The 23,550-nt window shown below is 42.5% G+C and overlaps 1 protein-coding gene across 1 annotated transcript in view; it reads left to right on the plus strand.

Annotated features, from left to right (window-relative positions):
* MAP3K15 (mitogen-activated protein kinase kinase kinase 15) overlaps positions 1 to 23,550 on the plus strand; it is a 47,409-nt gene that overhangs the window by 9,042 nt on the left and 14,817 nt on the right. Inside the window, 6 exon segments of the mRNA XM_027096181.1 lie at positions 1,925 to 2,020; positions 7,504 to 7,591; positions 9,142 to 9,275; positions 11,531 to 11,658; positions 13,644 to 13,774; positions 13,990 to 14,095. Of these exon segments, the coding sequence (XP_026951982.1) occupies positions 1,925 to 2,020; positions 7,504 to 7,591; positions 9,142 to 9,275; positions 11,531 to 11,658; positions 13,644 to 13,774; positions 13,990 to 14,095 (683 nt within the window).

Raw genomic sequence — 23,550 nt, forward strand, 5'->3', positions numbered from 1 at the left:
TTTTTTTTGCTGTACGCGGGCCTCTCACTGTTGTGGCCTCTCCCGTTTCGGAGCACAGGCTCCGGACGCACAAGCCCAGCGGCCATGGCTCACGGGCCCAGCCGCTCCGCGGCATGTGGGAGCTTCCCAGACCGGGGCACGAACCCGTGTCCCCTGCATCGGCAGGCGGACTCTCAACCACTGCGCCTCCAGGGGAGCCCCGTCAAACTTTTTTAAAACAAGAAGTTATGTGTGTAGAAAGAGAAAGTGTTTCTTCTTTGAGCCAATGATGTTCAGGTGCTCAGGGACCCCCAGAACTGAAGCTGGGAGTTACTTGGTAATGATACTTGGCTGGGATCTCCTGGGCAGAGTAATGGAGCCGAGGGCATTGGCAGGTGAGTAAGGTGGTGTATTCCCAGGAGAGGTCTGCCACTTGCTATTTGGTTCAGGAGCGCTGACCATTTGGGCCTGAATTGTGTGGCTGCTCTCTGAGTCCGACCCTGCCAGCACACCCAAGGGTGGGAGGAACTCTGGAGTAGATATGAGTTCTAATCCCTCTTTTGCTGTTTGACCTTGAGCAAATCATTCAGCCTCTCCAGGTCTCAGTATCTTCATAGTTTCCATCATATTAAGGGCTTGGACTAGAACTCCATGTCTTTTCTCTGATTCTCAGACCACAGGCCAATGAATGAATCCCTGTTACCCCCAGATGCAGCGTGATCCTTTCCTAGACACATCAGTGTTTAAATTGGAGTAATGTTTACATCACTTTTAAAGGGAGAGAAATCATTTAAGAACGGAGTAGCATATTTGAATAATACTGCTCAGAAAATATAATTCAAAAGGTGTTAAACATTTTCAAACATGTACTACCCAGAAACTAAGTTCTATGGTAACATGTAGTCAAGAACCTTCTGTTTGTACCTTCTCATAGAGATACCTCTTGCTGCCATTTTAGTCATCAACAGGGATGTGCAAAGGGCCTGGGGTGAATCAGACCCTGGAACCAATGTGACATGAAGAGCATGTGTTGAACATTCCCAAGGCTATCCAAGTAACTGTGGTAGTTCCTTTAAAGATTGGTTTTGAAAAGTTACTCATGTATAAGCTAGTTTTAATTCATTTTAAATCGCCCTGTACTTCTCCTGTTTCAACTCGTAATTTGTCATGTAATCCATAACATGTAAGGAATGGTCAAAGAAGCTGTAATCTCAGGAAGAGACGACTTAGAAAGGGCAAGATAAAGTGGCTTCCTTTGTTTGAAGGGCTAATCATAGAATCTAGCCTTTTGCATAGTGGTACCTGGCAAAATGAGGGCCATTGCATAGGCTTTGGCACAGTGCAGGTAAAGAACTTTGCAGCAGTGAAATCCATCAGGAGATGGAATCTGATGATTTTCTGTCACTGGATATTCCAGGCAAACTGAATATTGCCTGTTCAAGGAGCTGTAGAGTCAGATCCAGGCCTTTGGTGGGGATGGATCAGATAACATTTAAAGGCCTTTCTTGAGCTAAAATGCCATGTTTATTTCCACTTCCCTTGTGTGGCCACAAATACTGTATCCTAATATTTTTCAAGTCTAGAAATTCCTTTGATATCACAATAAATTATTTCACAAATACCTTTTTAATGACCTTATAAACTCTTGAAGACAGAAACCATAAAACACTTTGCTTAACATTGAATATATAGTAAGTTCTTGATACATATTAAAGTCTGTTGATGAATACAAACTCAAACATCAGCAAGATAAATGCCCCTCCTATTTAAATTTCATAGAGAAATAGAAGTCACTTTGGTGGGCGGGGGGTATTTGTTAAAACATTAATGAAACTTTCAAATTTGTAAGATGGAAGAAAAGCTGTTCCTAGATTTTTCTCAAAAAAATTAAATTGATATCCAAATTTATATATAATAGGCATTCTTATGTTTTGAAATTTTGCAGCATATCCAAGTTTGATGAACGGTGTTGTTTTCTTTACGTCCATGATAATTCTGATGACTTTCAAATCTACTTTTCCACTGAAGACCAGTGCAGTAGGTGAGTTTTAATCTGATTCAGGTACTTTCAGTCTAATTATGGTGAATCACTTTTAAAGGGTCTTTGTTGTGAAAAATATTTAATTGCTATACTGCGTTTCCTGAAGTTTTAACTTATGGAAAACTTTTCCAGGTTTATTGAGATATAACTCACATACCATGCAATTTGCTCATTTTAAAGTATAGAATTCAATCTTTTTGTTTTTAGTATATTCACAGTTTTGCAGCCATCACCACAATGTAATTTTAGATTATTTTCATCACTCCCAAAAGAAACACAGTATCCGTTAACAGTCACTCCCCATTTTCTCTCAACCTAACCCCACCCCCCCAATCCCAGTCCTCTGCAACCACTGAATCTACTTTCTGTCTTTACGAATTTGCCTATTCTTGACATTTCATATATATAGAATCATACAATATATGGTCTTTTGTGACTCGTTTCCTCCATTTATCATAATGTTTTCAAGTGTCATCCATGTTGTAACATGTATCAGAATTTCATTCCTTTTTGTGGCTGAATAGTATTCCATTGTATGGATATATTTGATTTGTCCATCATTTGAAAGGCACTTGGTTTGTTTTCACTTTCTGGCTATTGTGAATAATGCTGCCATAAACATTCACATGCAAGTTTTTGTGTGAACTTATGTTTTAATTTCTCTTGGAGCCTAATAGCTGGGTCTTATGATAATTCTTTATTTAACTTTGAGGAACGGCCAGAGTGTTTTCCCAATTTACATTCCCATCAGCCATGTATGAGGGTTCCAGTTTCTCCACGTCCTCGCAATACTTGTTACCGTCCGTCCTTTTTTTTTTTTGCAGTACGCGGGCCTCTCCCGTTGCGGAGCACAGGCTCCAGACGCGCAGGCTCAGTGGCCATGGCTCACGGGCCCAGCCACTCCGCGGCATGTGGGAGCTTCCCAGACCGGGGCACGAACCCGTGTCCCCTGCATCGGCAGGCGGACTGTCAACCACTGCGCCACCAGGGAAGCCCTGTCCGTCCTTTTGATTGTAGTCATCCTAGTGGGTGTCAGGTGGAATCTCATTGTGGTTGTGTTTTGCATTTCCCTAATGACTAAAGATACTGAGGATCTTTTCATGATCTTATTGGCCATTTATATATCTTCTTTGGAGAACTATCTACTCAAATCCTTTGCCCAATTAAAACATTTTTTTAACTTTTTATTTTGGAAAATATTCACACCTACAAGAAAGTTCACTCAGAACTCCCTACTGTTAACCATTTACCACATTTGTTTTACATTCTCTCTATATGCAGATGACTATTTTGTTCTGAACTGTTGAAGAGTAAGTTGTAGACATAATGCTACATTACCTCTCGGTATTTCAGTACGTGTTTCCCTAAATACAAGAACATTCACTTATGTAATCACAGTACCGTTATCTAATCAGGAAACTAAGATTGATATGGTTCTATAATTTACAAACCTTAGCCAAATTTTACTTATTGTCCCACTAATGTCCTTTACAGTGAAACAAAAGATATTTTTTCTCTGGTTCACGATCTAAACCAGGATTACATACTAACATTTAGCCATCACGTCTGTATAGCCCCCTTTTATCTGGAACATTTCTTCATCAGTCTTTGTCTTTCTTGACTTAATGCTTTCAAAGAGTACAGACAGGGGTTTCCCTGGTGGCGCAGTGTTTGAGAGTCCGCCTGCCAATGCAGGGGACACGGGTTCGTGTCCCGGTCCGGGAAGATCCCACGTGCCGCGGAGCGGCTGGGCCCGTGAGCCATGGCCGCTGGGCCTGCGCGTCTGGAGCCTGTGCTCCGCAACGGGAGAGGCCACAACAGTGAGAGGCCCGCATACCACAAAAAAAAAAAAAAAAAAAAAAAGAGTACAGGCAGTTTATCTTGTATAATCCTTCAATTTGGGTTGGTTTGCTGTTCCCTCATGATTATATTAGTGTTATGCATTTAGGGTAGGAATACCATAGAAGTGATGCCCTGTCCTCAGTACATCACATTGGCAGACATACAGTATCTTTGTCTCATTAATGGTGATATTAACTTGGCTTACCTGGCAAAAGTGATGTTTGCCAAGTTTCTCCGAACTTTGCCCATTTTTAATTGGGTTATTGGGTTTTAATTGGGTTATTTTTGTTAATAAGTTTTAAGAGTTCTTTATATATTTTGGATACAAGGCCCTTGTCAGATGTGTGATTTGCAAGTGCTTCCTCCCATTCTATGGGTTATCTTTATACTGTGTTGATGGTATCATTTACAGTACAGAAGTTTAAATTTTGTGGCAGTCCAGTTTATCTGTTTTTCCTTTTGTCACTTGTGCTTTTTTTTTTTTTTTTTGCGGTACGCGGGCCTCTCACTGTTTTGGCCTCTCCCATTGAGGAGCACAGGCTCCAGACGCGCAGGCTCAGCAACCATGGCTCACGGGCCTAGGCGCTCCACGGCATGTGGGATCTTCCCGGACCGGGGCACGAACCCGTGTCCCCTGCAGCGGCAGGCGGACTCTCAACCACTGCGCCACCAGGGAAGCCCTCACTTGTGCTTTTGATGTCATATCTAAGAAGGCTTTGCCTAACCCAAGATTTTCTCTGGTGTTATTTTCTTCAAAGTTTTATAGTTTTAGCTCTTATATTTAGGTCTCTGAGCCATTTTGAGTTTTGTTTTTTTTTTTAATGGTCTGAGGTAGGGGGTCCAACTTCATTCTTCTGCATGTGGATATGTGGTTGTCTCAGCACCATTTGTTGAGAAGACTATTTCTTCTCCCATTGAATGGTCTTGGCACTTTTTTAGAAAATCAGTTGACCATAAATGTAAGCATTTATTTCTGGACTTTCACTTCTATTCCATTCATCTATATGTCCATCCTTTATGCTATTACCACATTTTCTTGATAACTGTAGTATTGTACTAAGCTGTAAAATCAGGAAATGTGAGTCTTCCAACTGGGTTCTTGTTTTTCATAATCGTTTTGACTATTGCAGGTGCTTCCATGTCCGTGTGAATCTTAGGATCAGCTAGTCAGTTTCTTCAAAAAAGGCCGCTAGGGTTTTGGCAGGGATTGCTTTGTATTTGCAGATCAATTTGAGAGGCTTTGCCATCCTAACCATGTTAAGTCTTCCGTCCCATGAACATATCTTTCTATTTGTTTAGGTCTTCTTTAATGTCTTTCAACAATTTTTGGAGTTTCAATGTACAAGTCTTATACTTTTTTGTTAAATGTGTATGTGTTTTATTCTTTTGGTTGCTATTCTAAGTGGAGTTGTTTTCTTAATTTCATTTTCAGATTGTTCATTGCTGGTGTGTAGAAATACACTCGAGTTTTGTATATTGATCCTGCAAACTGGCACTCATTTATTAGTTCTAACAGTTTTTATTGAATTCCTTAGGATGTTCTGTATACAAGATCATGTCATCTGCAGATAGAGATAGGTATAGTTCTTCCTTTCCAAACTGGATGTCTTTCTTTCTTTTTCTTGCCTAATTGTCCTGACTAGACTGCAGTATAATGTTGAGTAGAAGTGGCGAGAGCAGACATTCTTGTCTTGTTCCTGATCTTAGGAGGAAAGCGTCTAGTCTTACACCATTAAGCATGATGTTACTGGTAGGTTTTTCATAGATAACCTTTATCAGGTCGAAGAAGATTCCTTTATTCGTAGTTTGTTGAGAGAGTTTGTATCATGTAATTTGAGAACAGTCTAATTCAGTGCGTCTCAGACAATCATTATCACAACGTATTTAGAAATCAGACTAAATATCAGACCAGGGCACCCTTGGGCCACAATCTTCAATTTTAGAGTTGGGAAATGCTGCCAGATATGAAGCAGAACATCCCTTTACTACAGAGTTTACCTTCTGACTCTCATTCCGTCCTCTGTGCCTTTTCTTGCCATACATTAAATAAGTTTTTAATTGAGGTGTAATATACAGATGAGTGTGTTAAGTATATCAGCACCCCAGAAGGTGCCTTGTGCCCCTTCCCAGTCGTTAAACCCGCTCCTAATGTAACTATTTTGATTTCTATCACCAGTGGTTAGTTTTGCCTGTTCTTAAACTTCAAATAAATAGACTCATCAAGTATGTACTCTTTTATTTCTCACTTGTTTCTCTTAAAATAATATCTATGAGATTCAGCCGTGTTGTATTAGTTCATGCTTTTTTTCGCTGTGTAGTGTTCCATTGTGTGAATGTATATGACAGTTTATCTGTTCTATCAAACATTTGGATCGTTTCCAGTTTGGGGCCATTATGAATAAAACTGCTATGAACCCTCTTGTGCATGCCTTTTGGTGAACGTATGCATTGATTTCTGCACTGTATGTACCTAGGAATGGAGTTAGTACGTTGTGGGATAGGTTTATATTCAGCTTTGGTTGATACTAAAGTAGTTGTATCAATTTGCACTTCCAACAGCAACATATGAGAGTTCCAGTTGCTCCACATTCTGAACAACAATTGATACTGTCTTTTAAATTTTAGTTATTCTGTTGCATCCATACCACATGTCTCCTAAGAAGCTTGACTGTTGCATGTCCCAGCTTTCAAAAATTAGAAGAAGCAGAGGTGGGATGGGTTAGAGAAAAGAACATCCTAGTGTTTTTTGGAAATTATCTTAAAGTATGCAGTATTCTTCCCTGCCACCTTAAGAGAGAATACTGAATACAAATCATCTGAGTCAAGTCATTTGTATGCAAATAAATAACTACACAAGTCTAGGGAGTGGCTGATGTGTCCCAGCAGCATTTGTGAGAAATATTTATGGGTTATAGTTGATATTAAGCTTAGTCTATGTCAGCAGAACGATGAGGCCGTCTTACACATTTCCTTCTCACCTCTCCCCTTATACAAGACCTTATTTTTCACTAAGAGCTAGCGTGCTGGCAACTTGGGAGGTGATGGTCCCACTATCCTTAGCACTAATTAAATCACCCCTGGAACACTGGTCCCGGGACCAGACTTGAAGAATAATACAGGGACACCTTTGAAGAATTACAAGTTAGTGAAGTGACTCACAAACAAGTCCTGGGGGAAGCGTTGAGGGAACAAGAAGGAAAGACTTATAGGGATATAATAAAATTATGTACATTTCTAATGGGCAGTTATGTAGAAAGGGACTAATTCTAAGCAGTCTATGGATGAGACCCACATAAAAGAAGTCTTAGTTCAATATAAGTGAAGCATTTCTCATTGAGTTCGGCAAAGAATGAGCTGCCTTGTGAGGTAATGTGTTCTCTGTCCCTGGGGGTGTTCACGCATCAATTAGCCAGCCAGTTGGTGGTGATATTGTATAGAGGGGATTCAAGTATCATATGGGTATTTGAACTAGATTAGATAACCAGTACACTACCATGTCAAATCAGGGAGTGGAGTGATTGTTCCATAACTTGTAAAAGCTTGGTTTATTTAATCACAGTTTAATGTAGTAAGGCCAAGTTAGAGGAAAGGAATAGGAGTGATCATAATTAGCGGCATCTTTGTGACATTTGGTGTTCTAGGTTTTGCTCTTTGGTCAAAGAGATGACAACCAATGGAGTGGGCAGTACAGTGGAGCTGGAGGGAGAGACCGATGGGGATACCTTAGAGGTGAGTCACAGAAGACCTAGAACATGGAAAAAGTTATTTATTGTGTCTTTGATGCTTTAAGAAAATGTCCCATTTTTTGTGTGAAAGTTCTTTATGTGTATATTTTAAAATACTCATTAATGAACGAGCTAGCCATCACTATTCATGACTGTCAGAGATTAAATTTAATGCATCTCTATAGAAAAATCTCATTACTTTGGCATCCTATCAACCAGAATGTGTAAGAAAAATTTGACATGGACTAGACTAGAATTCCCTTTTGTGTACAACTGATGGAAAAGCTTTTTCTATGCTAATTAATAATGTTTGTGAAACTACAAGAGAAAGAGTTGGGCAAATAGAAGCAGACTTTTTCATTTATGCCTAAAATGACTTTAGTTATATCTACTTGCATTTAATATATTAAATATGATAATATGAAGAAATTAATTTCTTAATATTAAGAAAGGGTCATCATAAGCTCTTTTGGACAGCACAGTGGTAGTCCACAGATGACTACACCACTACACACGTGTTTAAATCTTGCACAGTTATTATGACTTGCCACTAATTCAGGTCCTTGTAATTTAGTGAGACTTTGCTATACTTTCAAGTGGGCTGAAATTAATTCTTTGAGATTTCTTACAGAAAATATCAAAGGGGTTCATTTTAATAATTGAGTCAGGTACTCGAATTCTTAGCTTAGAATCAAAGTTCGTTGTAGAAACGAACTGAGTGATGCACTTTGAAGGTGGGAGATAAAAGCCTGTTATGAAGCAGGCAGATGTCTGGTTAAATCAGACAGTGATGAGACCCACTAGTAACCTTAATTGTCGTGAGCATCCCTAGAAGTGGATGGGAAGGGACACGTCCACATGCACACGCGTTCTGTGCACTTCTGTAAGCGGGTATGGGGGCATAGAAGATAACAGAAAGAATCCCTTGCTGCCTCTGCTTTAAATAAATATTGCTCAGTCTAGAGTTACATTTCTTTTAATCGTTGAGAAGAACCAACTGGAATGCAGCTGTACAATTTTTGATGGTAAGATTGGGGGAACTTTGCAGTATGTGTTTAATGCTAGGTCTGTACCTCTAAAAGCAGGAGTGGGGCAGCATGTGTACTTTCTATTAAGACAATTTTAGTTTTATTTACCTTCAGTTCTCTTCTGGGCTGTAGAAGGTGGTTGCTTTCCTGGCGAGTTGATAAGGGATCATGTAAGAGGGCACCTATTTGGGTTACTTGACATGCTTAGAAGCAGTTTTAAATTGCAGCATCAAAGTGAGGGGAGTTCTCCAAAAGGTGAGCCCACTAAGTTACATATGAGCCGCATTTGTAAATTTCTTGCATTCTATTTCATAAAATCATGTTATGAATATATGAGTAACTGACAACTCTACCCCTTAAAAAGCAATTATTTAATGAAAAGTATATAACCCAAGAAATGTGACCTGCCTGGTACTCAAATAATGTTATTCATAAATTTTTTAAAAATTGCAGGACAATGTTTGGGCTTTTATGGGGTTTCTCCACCACAAGCTGTGTGCTTTTTTATCTTGTTGCTTTTCCTTAGTACGAGTATGACCACGATGCGAATGGTGAGAGAGTGGTGCTGGGGAAGGGCACATATGGGATCGTGTATGCCGGCAGAGATCTGAGCGATCAAGTGCGAATAGCCATCAAAGAAATTCCAGAGAGAGACAGCAGGCAAGTCAGGGCGGGCCTTCCACCTTCTACAGTTGCCACCTCCATACCCCAACTCCCGTGCCCACCACTGATGGTACATAATGAAAGCATTATGTCATCAAAAAACTTTGTAATTCTCTTCTAATAAGGGTGATCTGCTTTTGTGCTCTGCATATTATAAATAGATGGAGAAAATGGAACAACTTCACTTAGAGGCATGTGGATTGCAGAGTCACGTTTTAAAAGAAGACTGTAGTTTTATTTCCACCCGTCAGGAGGAAATAAAGTTTTACATTTTTACATAGGTGTTTGTTTGCAAATATTTAAAAATATGACTCAGTGTTTTAATTCACATTGTAACAATTTGAAATGGCTATTACTTATTCACATGTATCATTACAGAAAATTAAATGTGATAAGGAAAAATTTTAGTTTTTTGCTATACAGACTATTTTATTAATACCCTACCCTTCAACCTCACCCATAGATTTTGGACTATTGTTTTTTAAACCACAAGTACTACCAATTTATTTCTCCTACACTTTTTAAGAGTCTAACGAAAGGTTTATTCCTTTTGGAATTCATGCCCCTCCTAATTCTAAACAAGAACGTGTTGACTGTCAAGTGTTTTTTTTTTTTTTTTTCTGTCAAGTGTTTTTGTAGAGAAGCTACATATACAGTAATGGCCACAGTATAAGAAATAATAGCTCTGTGCTCCACCGGCGTGCTCAGACCACATCTGCAGCATTGCCTTCAGTGCTGGACACTGATGGCTGTGTGCAAATGGCCCTCCATCCAGGTGGTCAGTGAATTATTAAGGATGGATTACAAGTGATTTCTAGCAGCTGTAAGACCCTTTGTCATTCATTCGTTCACTTGTTCATCTATTCATTTTTAATGGGATTGTGTGTTATGATATTTGAATTATAAAGCAGGGTCTGAAATGAACTCATCCAACTTCTTCCAAGGCTAAGAAGGTTAAATGACTTCTCCGAGGACATGAAGAAACAAGGCTGGGATCCAGTCTCTTGAATTCCTCTTCCAGTATTCTGTCTCTTATTCTCATGATGGATAAGGCGTTGCAGTTGTTTGTTGGGGGAAAATTGCTGGCTTGAACCGCCTCCTTCAATCGGTTGTGTTAGTCGTTCCAGCTCTTCACTGCTCATGGTCGTTCCTGGGATTTTAGAGCTGGAAGGGACCTTAGAGACTGTTTTGTCCCATTCCCTAAATTTACAGGCTGAAGTTAGGATATTGGGTACCTTCTCTGTGCCAGATTCTGGGCTGGCACTGGAGACTGAAAGGGGAGTAGGATACTGTCCTAATGTTAGGGTGTGCCCAGTTTGGTAGAGCAAAGTGACAAGTGCCATAATACAGAGGTTCACAGAGTGTTTGTAGAGCATAGGAGTGGAATGAATTGCTCTTCTTGGTTGAGTTGTGGCAAGTTTGAGAAAATAAATCATCTTTGAGCCGGCCTTTGAGGGATGAGTAGGAGTTCGTCTGGCAGAAAAGGAGGCCAGAGCATTCTATGCTGAGGGGAAGCAGAGCTGTTAAGCACAGAGTGTACTGAGAGAAGAAAAAATTGTCTGTTGTGACTCGACTGTAGGATGTAGGGCAGTGGGGGGGGGGACTCTTGAGATGAGGCAAACATTTTTAAAGATGTAGTCTGACCTGAGTTTGAAAGTCCTTGTGTACCATGTTAAACAATGTGGTCTTTATGTGGACTTTAGGATGGGAAGTGATGTGATGGGGTGTGTGTTTTAGGAAGGGGAAATAGGGTGGCCAGAGGAGAATAGACTGAAGAGGCCAGAGGCTGAGGCTGGGAGGTCCATTAGGTGGCTGTTGCTGTAGTCTGGAATGAGTCTGCGGAATGAGACTAGAAGGCAGCTGAGGACAGAACCTTCTGGAACAGCTCCCTTCATGGGGGAGCAGAGGAAGAGAGGCTGTTGAGAGAGACAAAGGATGGTTGGAGAGTTCAAGCCCTATCGATAACCATAGTAACAGCAGCAGCCATTCACTGGGTACTTGCCACACACCAGGCACTCCACTGGGTGCCTGAGAAACTTGACACACTTTGGCCCCCGGCAGCCCTGAGTGCTTCGTGTTATTATCCCCTGTTCTACACATGGGAAGCTGAATAGTCTCATGGGAGCCAGGGGAGAGAACATTCCCACAAAGAAGGGATGGCCAGCAGCAGGGCAGGTACTGGTGAGGTGCGCTATATGGACCCCAAGCTCCAGGGATTTGGCAGGTGACACTGGCTTTGTTTTTCTCACCAGTTACTCTCAGCCTCTGCATGAGGAGATCGCCCTGCACAAGAACCTCAAGCACCGCAATATTGTTCAGTAGCTGGGCTCTGTTTCCGAGGGCGGCTACATTAAGATATTTATGGAGCAGGTGCCTGGGGGTGAGTAGTCACTGGTCTTCTGGTCTCATACCCTGAAAATCACTGATGAAAATATAATATGAGCATCGTTATTCATCCTGCCGTTAAAAAATGGCACATTTGAGGTGTGGGAGACTATTTGTTTCCCAGAGGAGTTGGATTCAGATTTTCCAGTGTCACATAAACAGTCTATTCCTGGTCTGGTAATTCAATCATCAAATATTCATTGAGGATCTACTGAGTGCCAGCTGCTGGGCCGAGCACTAGAGACATAGAGATGAATAAAGCATAGTCTCTGGCCTTGAGGCCTTCACAGTTTAGGAGTTGAAATATGCTTTGGAGAAGAGGAAATGGAGGTGTTTTTAAATGACATTGTGAAATAACATGTTGACAGTGAAATTGAACACCAGTGCTTTATCCACAAGATCCCCAAAGGCAGACAGTAGAGTGCGAGGGTGGGAGTTCCTCAGGTCTGGAGCCAGCCGTCTAGTTTGGTTTTTGTTTGTTTGTTTGTTTGTTTTTAATGTTTATTTCTTTATTTATTTGGCTGTGCTGGGTCTTAGTTGCGGCAGGCAGGCTCCTTAGTTGTGGCATGCGTACTCTTAGTTGAGGCATGCATGTGGGATCTAGTTCCCCGACCAGAGATCAAACCCGGGCCCCCTGCGTTGGGAGCGCAGAGTCTTTAACCACTGTGCCACTAGGGAAGACCCCAGCCATCTAGTTTGAGCTGGTCCCTCCATCTGCAAGCTGTGTGACCTCAGTTTTCTGACTGAATAAATGAATTTTAAAATTAGATTATTAATAAATACTGTCATAGTTGGAATAGTAATAATTATTGGAGTCATAATGACACTATCTCAATGGCTTATTGGATGGGGTGAGATAATGTTTGTAAAGCTCTCAAAACGGTGCCAGGCAGAGAGCAAGAACTCAGTAAGTGCTCATTTTAAGAAAATAATGATAAAATTAATAGTAATCTGAATGCAAATATAAAAACTTGAGTTAGAAATCTGTATTCATTCATTCTTTCAACTCATAGTTACTAAGAGCCTGCCATTACATTAAAAACCTAACTATATGTCTTAAGAGTCAGGCAATGCGCTAGATTTTGAGGGTTACATTTATGATGACGTACAGTGTCTTCTTCCCTCAGCCTCCTCATAGTCTAGCAGAAAATACTGATTTGTGTTCCAGACGTGAGGTCTTGAGGATGACCACAGAGCTGGAGATAGATGTGCACCTCCCCTTTTACAGATGGGGAAACTGAGGCATAGCAGGGTCCTGTGTAAGGGCGACTAGCTGCTGCTGAGGGCCTGGACAATAATCTCTGAAACACAGGGTCAGAAGGCAGTGAAGGGAGATTTTCTCTGGCCCCAAAGTTCAATGTTTAATAGTATAATTGGGGTCGGGGCGGGGTGGGTGTTTAGACCGTCCTGACCCTGGGACCTGGCATAAGGAGCTTCTCACAGTGAGGACAGAGAGCCCCAACCTCCTCCGATTCGGGTCCCTGTCTCCCTTAAGGGCCCCTCACTCTGTTCCCGTCCACCTCTGATTTCAGGGTGAGGTAGAAAGCGTGGCTTTGACCCAAGCCCAATGGCTGAGGCGCTTGTGCCGCACGTGCAGTGTCAGGCCAGCCCTTCAGAGTTCAGAGAGCACTGTTGCGCTCTCTTCCTGATTCTGTGCAGCTGAACGGAGCTGAGCCCGAAGGTGGCCTGGCTGAGTTTCGGGGGTCACAAGGGGTTCCTTTCCACCCTGCACCTCTGGTCAGGCTGATGTGCTGGTTCACGCCCCGTCCCTTCTCTGACTATGCTGCTTGCGCATCTGGGAAACAGGCAACAGAGAGGGAGGAAGGATGCTGCATTTAGCCCAGATACAGTGATGTGGGCGCGAGTGCTTACATTAGGTTAGAAACGTCACTTCACTTTATTTCCCTGAACGCTTATAATTGACTCTTCATCGCCCTGATGAGTTTTGTTTTTTTTTTTTTTTACTGTGTCCATTTCCAGGAAGCCTTTCGGCTCTTTTGCGATCAAAATGGGGGCTGATGAAGGAGCCCACCATCAAGTTCTACACCAAGCAAACCCTGGAAGGCCTCAAGTATCTCCGCGAAAGCCAGATTGTGCACAGAGACGTAAAGGTACTTGCTTGTCTGAGCCAATGAGATTTTACTTTGCATCTCAGATCACATGAGCTGCTGGAGTGTCTGCAGGTGGACGGGCTCACGGAGGGGAGAGGATTGAGCAGAGTCTAGTCTTCCTAGAGACACATGACCATTTCTTAAGGTCCAAGTCTATTTTACATTAATTTGTTTAAATCTTTCCTTAAGCATTTGATGTTCTTCCTTTTCTGAAGGGTGATAACGTTCTGGTGAATACCTATAGCGGAGTGGTGAAAATCTCCGATTTCGGCACCTCTAAACGTCTTGCAGGAGTGAATCCATGTACAGAAACTTTTGCCGGTAAGCAGACAGAGCTTGGCGTGGGGTCGCCGTCCTGGGGTTAGGCTTGCTGCAACTGCAGTCCTTTGGAAGTTACTCACCAAGCACCTGTGTGCACGCTGGACAACTGGTAGTTGAAGTGGACGGTGTATTGTCCCCAACTTCAAAGTGTTTGAACTCTGTCATAATGATGCACTTAGCTATTTGTGGCAACGAGATTGCCTTACTTTCTTCCTTGTCTTCCAAGGTCGAGTAGGTGTTGTGCTCTGCTTGAGGTTTTCCGAGGGTTTCTAACCAGTCAGCAAAGTGGCAGCATCTCTTCTAAGTTAGTAGCACATTATTCAGAATCGTGGGTAATTCTGAATAACAGTATCCCTCAGGCAACTTATTAGAACATTTTATTGGTCTTTTATAAAAATAGCCTGTTACTTTAGGGAGTTCTGGTAGCTCGTGCTTTAATATGATTATGTTTCCAAGAGAAGCTGATTCTTTTAGGGTGTTCTAAGATGGGTTTGGTATTCTAAGTGGGTTTGAGCGATTGAATTTTCTTTTCCATGTGTCAGTGATGGAATCATTTATGTGTTGAGAGGGACTGGATTCAGAGAGTGGAATAAAATTGCCAGCTAGCTTTCCATGTACACCACCAACGAGTAGAATTATGCTCAGAAGCCCCCTATGGCTTTTTGTAATTCCCATTTAAAAGCAAAACAGAAACTTTGATCCTCGGAGAGAAGTACTGATTTTGATTAAGTAAAGGTTTGTGCTCCCCCTAGGGTGTAATGAAAGCATCACAAAGATCTTGCCTGATGGAATTATGAAACAGCGCTTATCATATTATAGCTCCGATGTAAGTTATAAAAGACAGATGATTGTTTTCTATCCCTATAACACCAAACTAGAGAGTGGACAGACTTGCCTTTACTTTTGGTGAATAATGTCTCAGCTTTGAAAGACTTTTCTTCAACAAGACAGTTGTTATGTCAGCCACTGGACACCCACAGTAGAGACTCGTTCTCTATCTAAAGAGAACTTTGATGCATCAGAAATGACTTCTCAGTTGTAACACCAAAGGAGGTACATGCACCTCAAAATGGGGAACTATTACACCAAGGACCCCACGGGGATCTCCCCAAGAGTGTATTGAATGTTCATTCATTGTTGCTGATATATATATATCTCTCAACATGTATGTATCGGTGAGTATGCATGTGTGACTGGCATATTTCTTTACTAGCCTAATTAAAAATGACTTCCGTCCTTCTCTTCGGAAGCCACCAATTAGCTTAGCAATATGTAGCAAGAGGGGCTCTGATATGGTAAGGAGTTATTTCAAGACATAAAACCCCCAACAATTTATCTCATAATTACCATCCCCAAGGAGAAAAAAAAATCATAAAGAAAACGCATGTATAATTCATCATTGCGTATCACATTTTCCCAAGTAATTGGCTTGAGGAGGCATGAATTTTGCATTGCAAAATAATGCAGGGGTGTTTGGGGGATAATAAAGAAGGGGTGTCATTTGGGGTAGGAAATTCCCCTGCATATAATTACTCTTTGCAAAACAGAGCGGTTCTGTAAAGAAATCTCAGCTGCTGGTGCCACACTCCGACTGGGTGCGGGTGGACACAGTGGGGCGTTTCCACGCAAATGCCCGGAGGCTTTTGGAGCCTGGAAGGACAGACAAAGGCTTCAGACAACTTCCTGGCCCGAAGTCCTCCCCTCCTGTGTTCCTCTGAAGGCTTTTCACCATAGGTGTAAACCAGCTAGAACAGGAGGAAGGGCCATTACGGCCAGGGTCAGCCCCCTTTGCTTTTGGTTTTGCAACAGCTTTATTGAGGTTTAACTCACATATCGTAACATGTACCCATTTAAAGTGCACATTTCAATGGTATCTGGTCAATTTTCCAAGTTGTGCAGCTCTCGCCACAATCCAATTTTTGAACATTTCTGTCACCCCCAAAAGGTGCCACCTTGCAGTCAACCCCATGCCCACCCCCAGCCCCAGGCAACCAGCGACCCACTGTCTGTATAGATATTCCTGCTCTGGAGATTTCTTATAAACAGAATGATACAATGTGTGGTCCCTTGTATCCAGCTTCCCACACTTCACATAATCTTTCCGAGGTTCACCTGTGCTATATATAGTGTATATCGGTACTTCATTCCTTTTCTGGCTGAATAGTATTCCATTGTATGGATAGACCACATTTTGTTTATCCATCTACCAGTTAATGGTCATTTGGATTGTTTCCCCTTTTTGACTATAGTGAATGATAACGCCGTGAACATTCACATACAAGCTTCTGTGTGGAGATATGTTTCCATCCCTCTCCGGTAGATACCCAGGAATGGAACTCGGGACAGGAACTCTGTTCTGATCTGTGGCTGTGAACAGCTTTGGTTCAAATTCTGGCTCAACCACTTGCTAGCCGTGTGGCCTTGGGCATATCACTTAAGCTCGCTGCGTCTCCGTTTCTTCATAAGTATATAAAACAGAGATGCTCATAATACCCACTTCAGAGGGTTTTTATGTGGATTAAACTAGTTAATATTGATGAAGTGCTTTAACCAGTACCTGGCTCATAGCAAGTGCAACTGAAGTCTGCATTAGTGAACTAAATACTAATTTGCACTGGTCATTCAAGCTGGCAGGAGCCTTTGAGAGAATCGAGTTTATGTGCATAACTAACATGTTGAGCCTGTCAGACTCAAAAGGTGTAATTTTTGTTTTTATTTTCGTCTCCCACGCCTGCTCAGGGCAATGGTCCTTTCCCGTGACTCTTGCAGCCACACTTAGATAACAAAGAGAATTTTTTTTTAATTTTATCAATCCCTATTTCTTTTTTTAAAATTTTTATTGGATTATAGTTGCTTTACAATGTTGCATTCGTTTGTACTGTACAGCAAAGTGAATCAGCTATATATATATACATATATCCCGCTTTTTCGGATTTCCTTCTCATTTAGGTCACCACAGAGAACTGAATCGAGTTCCCTGTGCTATACAGTAGATTCTCATTAGTTATCTATTTTATACATAGTATCAATAGTGTATATATGTCAATCCCAATCTCCTAATTCATCCCACCCTGCCCCTTTCCCCCTTGGTATCATTACATTTGTTCTCTGTGTCTGTGTCTCTATTTCTGCTTTGTAAATAAGATTGTCTATACCAATTTTTTCAGATTCCTCATATATGCTTTAATATACAATATTTGTTTTTCTCTTTCTGACTTACTTCACTCTGTATGACAGTCTCTAGCTCCATCCATGTCTCTGCAAGTGGCACAGTTTTGTTCCTTCTTCTGGCTGAGTAATACTGCATTGTATATATGTACCAAATCTTTATCCATTCCTCCGTCAGTGGACATTTAGGTTGCTTCCATGACCTGGCTACCGTAAATAGTGCTGCAATGAACATTGGGGTGCATGTGTCTTTTTGAATTATGGTTTTCTCTGGGTATATGCCTAGTAGTGGAATTGCTGGGTCATATGGTAGTTCTAGTTTTAGTTTTTAAAGGAACCTCCATACTGTTCTCCATAGTGGCTGTATCAATTTACATTCCTACCAACAGTGAAAAGGGTTCCCTTTTCTCCACACCCTCTCCAGCATTTACTGTTTGTAGACTTTTTGATGATGACCATTCTGACCGGTGTGAGGTGATGCCTCACTGTAGTTTTGATTTGCATTTCTGTTAGCTACCCCCACGAGATATGGGCCCGGTGCGAGAAGGGGGATCCCTGCCGAGCGGGTTGCTGGTTTCACGCGGCATGGTGATTAAGCTCGTGATCTAATGGAGCGACCATAGGGTATAATGGAAATAAAATTGTTAGAGGATATATAATATGTAAGAGCATGCATATTATGTAATATGTAAAATCACTAATGATTAGTGATGTTGAGCATCTTTTCATGTGTTTGTTGGCCATCTGTATGTCGTCTTTGGAGAAACAAAGGGAAAGTCTTAATGGCACTTTGAGAAGCAAACGAAGTCTGAATCCAGTCATTGAAAGGGTTCCGGCGGATACACAGGCGCGCCTTGTTTAATTGCGCTTTGCTTTGTTGCGCTTCGCAGATAGTGCTTTTTTTTTTTTTTTTTACAAATTGGTTTGTGGCAATCCTGCATTGTTAGATGATGGTGAGCATCTTTTTAGCAATAAAGTATTATTTATTTAGTTGTACTGGCTCTTAGTTGTGGCAGGCGGGCTCCCTCATTGCGGCTCACGGGCTCCTTAGTTGCAGCTCATCAGCTCAGTTGTGGCTTGCCAGCTCCTTCGTTGTGGAGCGCAGACTCCTTAGTTGTGGCATGTGAATTCTTAGTTGCGGCATGCACGTGGGCTCTAGTTCCCTGACTAGGGATCGAACCCAGGCCCCCTGCATTGGGAACACAGAGGCTTATCCACTGCGCCACCAGGGAAGTCCCTAGAAATAAAGTATTATTTAATTTAGGTCTGTATGTTGTTTTTTTAGGTATAATGCTACTGCACACTTAATAGACCACAGTATAGTGTGAACATAACTTTTACATGCACTAGGAAACCGGAAAATTCCAGACTCATTTTATTGCCATATTCGCTTTATTATGGTGGTCTAGAACCGAACCTGCAGTATCTCCGGGCTCTGCCTGTACTCATCCACACGCTCGTCCTCATTTAAAGGGTGGACTCCTCTCCCCGTCCCCACTGGTCGGGGTGTCGGTCTTTGCTCCCTCCCTCACCTCTTTCCCTCCTCACCAGATGTGGACAGGAGAGAAGAGGGGCAGAAAGTTGTCACCTGACTAGCACTGTTCTAAGCTGGCTTCCTGTGCTCTGGGTCTGGCTGATGGTTGCTATTAACTCTTTGCTGCCGGACCCCTCTGAATATAACTCCCGTGTCCGGGACAGGGGCCTCTCCTTTGGCTGACTACACCTTGCTTCCTCACCCTGGTCTCTTACCCTGCACATTATAACTACCCCTCCATCTTTTTCTACTGAGGGAACCAGGCCTGGAAGGCTGTCTTTGGGCAGGATTCCTTTTAAAAAAGACCCTGTGGCGTAGTGGTTAAGAATCCGCCTGCCAATGCAGGGGACACGGGTTCGAGCCCTGGTCTGGGAAGATCCTACATGCCGCAGAGCAACTAAGCCCGTGCGCCACAACTACCGAGCCTGCGCTCTAGAGCCCGTGAGCCACAACTACTGAGCCCGCGTGCCACAACTACTGAAGCCCGCGCACCTGGAGCCCGTGCTCTGCACCAAGAGAAGCCACCGCAGTGAGAAGCCCGCACACCTCAACGAAGAGTATTCCCCCCTCTCGCCGCAACTAGAGAAAGCCCGCACGCAGCAACAAAGACCCAACCCAGCCAAAAATAAATAAATAGATAGATAGACAGACAGGCAGGCAGACTGACCCTAAAGCAGGGAACTCTCTGGTGGTCCAGTGGTTAGGACTCTGCACTTTCACTGCCAAGGGCCCGGGTTCAATCCCTGGTTGGAGAACTAAGATCCCGCAAGCCGCATGGCCAAAAAAACCCAAAAAACAAACAAGAGACTAAAGCAATATTTCTGCAACGGGTTTTGCATCTGGTGTCCCTTTTTTACCCGCTGTCAAGAGGGTGCGGTGATATTCCCAGACCATATGGTCCCCACTCTGCTGCTGTCAGCTGCTTTTGCTCCCATGGGAACCAGTCCTCTGTGCAGCTTCTTTGCAGGGGACACATACATATGGAGCTCTGAGTGGGCCCAGTGAGGAGCCCTCACAGGCTCTGGGTTGGGAGGAAGTGGTGGCCCCTCCCTCCAGACCCATCCCTTGGGCAGGACAACTGGGGTGACCCCGGGGGCAAGGAAAGCTGCACCTTACTTCTCTTTTTGCTACTTTATTAATATTAAATGTGGAAACTTTGGGCTCTAACACCGTCTCAAGGGGACTGTAGAAGGTGCAAACATGTGTGGCCTCCTTTCAAGTGCACTTATCCTGGGTGGATGTTGAGTTGCTTGAGTCGCCATGGGCCCACACGCTTCTGGGGACAGCTCCTCCCCAACACCTGTAATGAGAGAGGGTACACCTCCCAGCGCAGGCTCTGCTCTCTCACCCCTTTTAACCCCTGATCTGGGTGGGAGGCCCCTGGGCTGGGGGCCCACGGCTTGTGTAACCAGTTATCTGAGACCGCCGTAGAAACATGCGTCTGTGGTCCCTCTCTCACCCCTTGTCTTGGTATCCAGATCATATCTTGGCCCCTCAGTCGAAACTCCTAAATTATCGTCCCGTGTCATGTCTTTTCTTTGCTGATAATTTGAAAATCCTTCTTGGGCCGTTGTCCAGGAGCCCCCAATGGATTTCATGTCCCAAGGGGACTGGGTTGACGCCTGTGGGTCTCCTGATCACCTTGTCCTGAACTCTGCACCACTGCACCCGTGTAGATACCTGAGGGACCATAGGAAACCCCTAAGAGAGCCAGATTTAAGGCGAGCAACATTTCCAGGATCTCTCCATTCATTTGCTCCCCCACCTCCATGGCATCTTCACTTGGTTTTCTCCACAGAAGCCAGTCTTTGGTACAGCTGATGTACACCCACAACGTGCACGCTGCCCCGGGTTGGCCCCTTGACTCTTGGAAATAGTTGTGGGGATCTGTCTCTCATCGTTGGCTGCTTGCTGTGACTGGATGGTTTCCCTATGAATACAGTAGTAAATAAAATGGAGCACCCAGTTCGCTATTACTGCCCTGGGCCTAATACGGAAAGAAAGTTACATGGAAAGAAGTCACATTATGGCTTTGGAAGTTCTTGCATCAGCTGCTCTTAATCAGGCAGCTTTTTCTTCAGTTGTGCTTCTCCTGGATCCATTACTTAGATCAGGGATGTCATGGTGTGTAGCTCCAACTTTGAAGACAGAAGACCTGGGCTTTAGCTTGAATGAATTCCCTAGCTTCTCTGAGCCTTGGTTTCCCCATATGTAAAATGGGAGCAACAGTACATCATACCTCTTCTGCCCGTGCTTATGGAGTTGTGAGAGTCAGATGGACAGTGCTACGTGGAGCTGCTTTGTAAGCCATTGAGTGCCAGTTGAAAGTCACATGTTGTGGCCAGAAGCCTCCAAGATGGCCCCCAGTGACCCTCACCTCCTGGTATTCACAGCCTTGTTTGTATTCCCTTCCCGTTGAACACTGCCCGGACTTAGTGGCTTGCTTCTAATGAATAGATTAGGACAGAGTGGCGGTGTGTGACCTGGAGGCTAGGCCAGAGAAGGCAGCGCGGCTTTCCTCTTGCTTTCTCTTGGATTACACGCTCTGGGGGAAGCCGTATTTTAAGCAGCCTTATGGAGGATCCCATGTGGCGAGAAAACAAAGGCTCTTCCCAACACCCCTGTGAGCTTGGAAGTGAATCCTCCAGCCCCAGTCTAGCCTTCAGATGACTGCAGCCCCAGCCAACACCTTGGCTGCAGTCTGATGAAAGACCCTGGGCCAGATCTACCCGGCCCAGCTGTTACATAACCAGCCCTACATTCCAATCATTAGAAACTGTGTGAGATCATAACTGTTGTTTTAAACTGCTAACGTTTGGGGTAACTTCTTTTTTTCCTAGCATGCAATAAGTTACTTTTTTTTTTACTGGAGTATAGTTTATTTACAATGTTGTGTTAGTTCCACCTGTACAGCAAAGTGAATCAGTTATACATATATCCACTCTTTTTTTAAGATTCTTTTCCCATATAGGCCATTACAGAGTACTGAATAGAGTTCCCTGTGCTATACAGTAGGTCCTTATTAGTTATCTGTTTTATATATCGTAGTGTGTATATGTCGATCCCAATCTCCCAATTTATTCCTCTCCCCCTTATCCCCTGGCAACCATAAGTTTGTTTTCTACATCTGTGACTCTACTTCTGTTTTGGTTCATTTGTACCCTTATTTTAAACTCTGCATATAAGCAATATCGTATGATATTTGTCTTTCTCTGTCTGGCTTAACTTTACTCAGTATGACAATCTCTATGCCCATCATGTTGCTGCAAATGGCATTATTTTGTTCTTTTTTATGGCTGAGTAATATTCCATTGTATATATGTACCAAATATTCTTTATCCATTCCTCTGTTGATGGACATTTAGGTTACTTCCATGTCCTGGCTATTGTAAATAGTGCTGCAGTGAACATTGGGGTGCATGTATCTTTTCGAATTATGGTTTTCTCTGGGTATATGCCCTGGAGTGGGATTGCTGGGTCATACGGTAGTTCTATTGTTAGTTTTTTAAGGAATCTCCATACTGTTCTCTATAGTGGCTATACCAATGTACATTCCTACCAACAGTGCAAAAGGGTTCCCTTTTCTCCACACCCTCTCCAGCATTTATTGTTTGTAGACTTCTTGATGATGGCCATTCTGACCGGTGTGAGGTTATACCTCATTGTAGTTTTGATTTGCATTTCTCTAATGATTAGTGATGTTGAGCATCTTTTCATGTGTTTGTTGGCCATTTGTGTGTCTTCTTTGGAGAAATGTCAATTTAGATCTTATGCCCATTTTTTGATTGGGTTGTTTGTTTTTTTGATATTGAGCTGCATGAGCTGTTTGTATATTTTGGAGATTAATCCCTTGTTGGTCGCTTCATTTGCAAATATTTTCTCCCATTCTGAGGGTTGTCTTTTTGTTTTGTTTATGGTTTCCTTTGTTGTGCAAAAGCTTTTAAGTTTAGTTAGACCCCATTTGTTTATTTTTGTTTTTATTTTCATTACGATATGGGTCAAAAAAGATCTTGTTGCGATTTATGTCAAAGAGTGTTCTGCCTATGTTTTCCTCTAAGAGTTTTATTGTGTCTGACCTTACATTTAAGTCTTTAATACGTTTTGAGTTTATTTTTGTGGATGGTGTTAGGGAGTGTTCTATTTCATTCTTTTACATGTAGCTGTCCAGTTTTCCCAGCACCACTTATTGAAGAGACTGTCTTTTCTCCATTGTATTTCCTCGCCTCCTTTGTCACAGATTAGTTGACCATAGGTGCGTGGGTTTATCTCTGGGCTTTCTATCCTGTTCCCTTGATCTGTGTTTCTGTTTTTGTGCCAGTACCATACTGTCTTGATTACTGTAGCTTTGTAGTATAGTCTCAAGTCAGGGAGCCTGATTCATCCAGCTCCATTTTTCTTTGGGGTAATTTATTATATAGCAGTAAATAACTAATATGGATGTCATTGCTAAGTCCCTACCTTTAGAAAGAGTGATGTTCACTATGGTTCCATATAAAGAAAATCTCCAAATTTAGCATTAAGCAGACTAATCCTCCAATTGTGAAACAGTTGTACTAAGGACAGTTATTCAGTCAGGGTCAATAAGCCATTGCAATTTGGTTTAGTGCTATTTTCTACTGCTGCATAACTTTCTAAGTTTATTTTCTTTTTTAAGAATTAACTTTTAGAGATTATATTAGGATCCAGGCAGGAAAATTGAAATCACCCCAGTTATTTTTACAGAGAGAATTTAGTTGAAAGAACTGTTTCCTGG

The sequence above is a fragment of the Aethalodelphis obliquidens genome, unplaced genomic scaffold (genome assembly GCF_003676395.1).
Source record: "Aethalodelphis obliquidens isolate GAN/ISIS:26980383/991018 unplaced genomic scaffold, ASM367639v1 scaffold99, whole genome shotgun sequence".
NCBI lineage: Eukaryota > Metazoa > Chordata > Mammalia > Artiodactyla > Delphinidae > Aethalodelphis > Aethalodelphis obliquidens.